At 40.5% G+C, this 6000-nt stretch overlaps 1 protein-coding gene across 1 annotated transcript in view; it reads right to left on the bottom strand.

Moving 5' to 3' along the window:
- Positions 1-6000, bottom strand: part of ADAMTS19 (ADAM metallopeptidase with thrombospondin type 1 motif 19) — a 245515-nt gene that overhangs the window by 23704 nt on the left and 215811 nt on the right. The window contains exons 21-22 of the mRNA XM_077768867.1: positions 5784-5988; positions 891-1043 (exon numbers count right to left, since the gene is read on the bottom strand). Of these exons, the coding sequence (XP_077624993.1) occupies positions 891-1043; positions 5784-5988 (358 nt within the window). The remainder of the gene's footprint in view (positions 1-890; positions 1044-5783; positions 5989-6000) is intronic.

The raw sequence follows: 6000 nt of genomic DNA, 5'->3' as shown, positions 1-6000 counted from the left end.
CAAAAAAAAAAAAAAAAAAAAAAAAAAATACTTGTTTTTCGAGAGTGAAAACAGGGGGGAGCCAGAGACAGACAGACAGACAGAGAGAATCTCAAGCAGCCTCAATGCCCAGTGCAGAGCCAAACACAGAGCTCAATCTCATGACCGTGAGATCATGACCTGAACCAGAAACAAGAGTCAGATGCTTAACTGACTGAGACATGGAGGTGCCCTTGGAATTTTATCTTAAAACATGGGATTGATCAATACTTTATGTAGACTGATAGATATTTTCTGTTCACTTATATATGGGGCTCCACTTAATTTGTAAATTTAACTAACACTATTATCACAACATTAAACTTACTGTTCACCTGCCACATGAGTTGTGGCCACCTGATTCGACCAAAGGACAAGTTTCTTTCCTTGTCTTCTATACACAACCCCAAAAGTGGTGGGAGAAAGAATGCCTTTTATATATTAAGATGGGAATTGCCTCTGTTTGAGTCTGTCAGTCTGTCACTACCCCACTTAGTTACATTTTCAATGGACTTATGTGATAGTATTCTATTTATTAGATAAGTTTTATGCAAACATATCCTGATAACGAACGATTATGAATAAAAACTCACAACAAAATAACAGTAGATAGCTGTTTTTGAGAGCATCCTTTGTATCACAAAGTCGAAAACGGTGTTCAGAGATTTCTACCTTTTACCATATTTAGTCTTTAAAACAGTTTTATAGAGATCATCATCATGGATTTGAACCTGGGAATATAACATTCTGTCTCCCACGACCTATACCTCTGTCCTCTCCTTGTCCTACACTGCATGCTCTGTGGTTACAGCACCCGGGCGATGCAGACGTGATCAAAAACTAATACCGAGAATGTACCAGAAGATTCTTACCTTAGACCAGTCACCCATTCGCCACACATAGCATTTTGAGTAATCTTCACAATCCTCAGCCTCCCTGGGTCTGGTGGAGAGGACACACTTCTTCCTAGGGTTCGTACACCTCACTGTCCGATGACGCACGCCTTTGCCACACTTGACTGAACACTAGAGGAAAACATAAGAGAGTCTGGATGAAGTCCATGATTAGGCGATATCGACTAATGGTTAAATTATGTTAAGCAATGCTTCTTTCTCTTTAAAAATTTTTTTAAAAGTTTATTTATTTATTTTGAGAGAGACAGGGAGAGAGAGCACAAGCAGGGGAGGGGCAGAGAGAGAGGGAGAGAGAGAATCCCAAGGGGCTTCGCACTGTAAGTGTACAGCCCGCTGCAGAGCTCGAACTCATGGACCATGAGGTCATGACCTGAGCTGAAATAAGGAGTTGGATGCTTAACCAACTAAACCACCCAGGCGCCCCCTTCTTTTTCTTTCTTTCTTTTTCTTAAGTAGTCTTCACTCTCAGCATGGAGTCCAATAGGGGGCTTGAACTCATGACTCCAATATCAAGACCCGAGTTGAGATGAAGAGTCAGATGCTTAGCCAAGTGACCCATCAGGTGCCCACTGTTACATAAGATTTCTAATCATCACTCATAAGCCTATCACCCACACAGACACCAGGTTAAAGGATAAAGAGAAGGAAAACACCTGGCTATACCCCAGTGCCAGGAGCCAAATGGAGCTTAGGACACATGGGAAGTAAATGAGTTTCAGGACCACAGGACCATTATTACAGAGATCAATATAACATAGGTGTTGTTTATTAAAGACAAATAATATACAGTGATCAAAATGTAAACTACTAAACTTGACTGGCATCAAATTTTTGTGTACAATTATGTAAGAAAATTCATTTTATTTTTGCTGAGATTTAGGTTGTTTTAGCCCTAAGAAATGTTTATGAAAAAAAAATTTAGAGAGCATCATTTCTCACAAATTTTTCTTAAAGCTAAAACAGAGAAAATCTTAGCAAAAATAAAATAAGTATTTACTTGCATAATTATATACCCCTAGAGATCATTATTCTAAATGGCTACATGCAGTGAAAATATAATTCAGTTGAAAAATAGTTTGGTTCATTTCATAAATGACTGATGCCTGATTTAAGATGGTGACATAGCATATATACATGTTTGGGGGTGCCTGGGTGGCTCAGTCGGTTAAGTGTCCAACTTCAGCTCAGGTCACAATCTCACAGTTTGTGGGTTTAAGTCCCACGTCGGGCTCTGTGCTGACAGCTTAGAGTCTGGAGCTTCCTTTGGATTCCTTGTCTGCCTCTCTCTCTCTCTGCCCCTCCCTTGCTTGTGCTTCATCTCTCTCTCTCAAAAATAAATGTTAAAAAAATTTTTTTAAAAACCCCATACAAACATCTCTACATATTTGTATATTCCACCAAGTTTTTCCAGGTGCAACTTAGCACCTCATTTTCATTTATGCCCCTTATTATGGAATATGTGTAAAACTTCTCAGCTTTACAAAGGTACACATCACTGACTATCTGGACACAGGGACCAAGATGGCATTGGGCAGGAAAAGGGAAAGGAAGGAGAGAATGGAATGGATGAAAGATAGGACAAAACTTGAAAATCTGATGAATATTTGTGATTGAAAAAGGTCCGAAACAAGAGCTGCAGCTACACATTTAACAATGACATACTTCGGCACCTGCATGGCTCAGTCGGTTAAGCATCCGACTTCAGCTCAGGTCATGATCTCACGGTTCGTGGGTTCGAGCCCTGCATCGGGCTCTGTGCTGACAGCTAGCTCAGAGCCTGGAGCCTGCTAAGGATTCTTTGTCTCCCTCTCTCTCTGACCCTCACCTGCTCACGCTACTTCTCTCTTTCTCTCAGAAATAAGTAAAAAACAAAACAAAATGACATAGTATAAGAATAAGCACATGGACTATACAACAGGTATGTTCTTGAAATTCTGAGCATGAAACTAATGATATTTTAAATATGGTATATTTTGCATAAACGAGTGACTATTCATAATTTATGGCTTATGTTTGAATATGTTGAGCTTTAAAGTTTGACTTTAAAGTCAAACATGTATGACGTGGCATTTTAAAATTTATATATTTTAATTTTTTGCAATTCGAACTAACCCTGATTTGTAAAAATCAATGTTTAAGTTATATAAAAATAAGAGAAACATTTTAAAAATTTTTTTTAATTGTTTTCATAGTTTATTGCCAAGTTGGCTTCCATATAACACCTAGTGCTCATCCCCACAAGTGCCCTCCTCCATGCCCATCACCTCCCTTCCTCTCTCCCCCACCCCCATCAGCCCTCAGTTTGTTCTCAGCATTCAAGAGTCTCTCATGGTTTGCCTCCCTCCCTCTCCCCAACTAGTTTTCCCCTTCTCCTCCCCCTTGGTCCTCCGTTATGTTTCTCCTGATCCACTTATAAGTGAAAACAAATGGTATCTGTCCTTCTCTGCCTGACTTATTTCGCTCAGCATAACACCCATGAGTTCCATCCACGTTGCTACACATGGCCAGATTTCATTCTTTCTCATTGCCATGTAGTATTCCATTGTATAGATAAACCACATCTTCTTGATCCATCCATTAGTTGTTGATGGACATTTAGGCTCTTTCCATGATTTAGCTATTGTTGAAAGTGCTGTATGAACATTGGGGTCCATGTGCCCCTATGCATCAGCACTCCTGTATCCCTTGGGTAAATTCCCAGCAGTGCTATTGCAGGGTCATAGGGGAGTTCTATTGTTAATTTTTTGAGGAACCTCCACACTGTTTTCCAGAGGGGCTGCACCAGTTTACATTCCCACGAGCCGTGTAGGAGGGTGCCCGTTTCTCCACATCCTCGCCAACAGCTATAGTCTCCTGATTTGCTCATTTTAGCCACTCTGACTGGTGTGAGGTGGTATCTCAGTGTGGTTTTGATTTGTATTTCCCTGATGATGAGGGACGCTGAGCATCGGAGAAACATTTTTTAAATTGGTAGACTGCATTGAGACATATTATTTCTCCCAGTTGGTGCCAAAAATCTGTATAGAGTATTTCTGACCTATTTCCTCCTAAAGAGTTTGCAAAAACATTATGGTTATTCTGGAGGTGGATATTTTCCTTTGCTCATGTGAATCTTCCCTCCAGATTCACTGAATTCATTTGGATGTAATATTAGATTCTGCATTCACTGTGAAAGCACGCATCAAAAATTGAGGAGAATCTGTTAAGCAGCAAGGTATAGCTCAGAAAAGGAAGACAAGAGCAAGTCATGCTACTTGCCAACATACTTTGGTGGGTGTGGGGGTTGGGTTAATTGAAGAATATTCTAAAACTTTATTATCTAAGCTACTTTATCCTCATTTTCAAAGGATTAGCTACTCATGGTAACCTAGCATTTTCTGTTTTTCAGTTATATATCCTATCTAATATTCTGAAAGTAAGCATCTGAATGATTTGGCTCTGGGTGTGCATATGCGTGTATCTGTGCTCGTGTTTGGGTATATCAGTGTGAGTGTGTCTGTATGTGCATATAGCCACATACTTACCTAAAATGCTTCAGAGCAGCTAGAAAATATAAATAATGATGGCTATTTATTATTTTTATATAATTTTTTAAATGTTTATTTATTTTTGAGAGAGTCAGAGCATGAGCATGGGAGGGGTAGAGAGAGAGGTAAACACAGAATTTGAAACAGGCTCCAGGCTCTGAGCTGTCAGCACATTTTGTGGACTTGAACTGAACCCACAAACTGTGAGATCATGACCTGAGCTGAAGTTGGACGCTCAACGGACTCGGCCACCCAGGTACCCAGGTTGCTGTGTATTATTATGCAAAGATATGTATCAGGATAAAAGAAATGAAGCATACAGCTTGGCCTGGAACACACCTGTATGCTACAGACTACATGCTAATGGGTGTGTGCTGTAGTGAGCCTGAATGCAATGGGTTCAAATCCCAGCTCTCCCACTTAGATAGGATATTGGGTAAACTATTTAATGTCTCTGAGCTCTATTATACAATGATGAAACTATTAACTTTCTTAGATTGATGACTAAATACAAACAATATACTAAATATGAAATAAAAGCAGAGTCCTTACTTCTAGGAGATGATTGTTAAAAGATAATGTCCTTTCTTGTCCTTCTAAGTGTTCAGGGACAATGAATCAAATGTGTATAAAAATTTCTTGGGGCTCTTGGGTGGCTCACTTGGTTGGGCATCTGACTATGGCTCGGGTTGTGATCTCAAGGTTCATGGGTTTGAGCCCTGTGTTGGGCTCAGTGCTGACAGCCTGGCGCCTGGAGCCTGCTTCAGATTCTGTGTCTCCCTTTCTCTCTGTCCCCTCCCCCACTCATGCTCTGCCTCTCTCTCTCAAAAATAAATAAACATTAAAAATTTTTTAAAAATATGGCCGTTGACAAACCATGAGAGACTCTTGAATGCTGACAAAAACTGAGGACTGATGGATGTGGGGGGGAGGGGGGATGGGCATGGAGGAGGGCACTTGTGGGGATGAGCACTGGGTGTTATGTGGAAACTAATTTGACAATAAACTATTTGTAAAAAAAAAAAAAATGCCCATTGAAGAGTATACTCATCGTACATAAATGAAAAAAAGAAGTATCCTGAAATGTATATAAAATACATTTTGATTCTGTTACAATATTCACCGAATAGAGCAAATAACTTTATCTTTTTCTGTTTGCAAAATTATATATAATGAGAATATCCTTATTATTGTCAGAAAAATTAATAGATGGTATTGAAACTGCTGTGTACGGAGATTCTGAACATGACAGCACATGACGTTGGACAAGTCAGGCATCAGAGGAGGGAAAGGAAGTGGGAAGGGAGGTGGGCGTGCACTGTACCTCAGACCACACTCCTGCCTCCCACACAGTCATGCAGTCCTGACCCTCACAGCGCTGGGTGGAGGCAGGCTTGGGGCCGGAGCAGTCCCTCTCCCGGGCTCTGATCAGAGTTCCGTTGCTCAGTTGTTGGGTACAGGCCACCTGTCTGCTCTGCATCCCTTTTCCACAAGTTCGTGAACAGGGGGTCCATTCCGTCATCATCCACCTAAAAGTAAAG

The sequence above is a fragment of the Crocuta crocuta genome, unplaced genomic scaffold (assembly GCF_008692635.1).
Source record: "Crocuta crocuta isolate KB4526 unplaced genomic scaffold, BGI_CrCroc_1.0 scaffold64, whole genome shotgun sequence".
NCBI classification, from domain to species: Eukaryota; Metazoa; Chordata; class Mammalia; order Carnivora; family Hyaenidae; genus Crocuta; species Crocuta crocuta.
The sequence above is the reverse complement of the archived record's forward strand: the minus strand, read 5'-3'. Positions and strand labels throughout refer to the sequence as shown.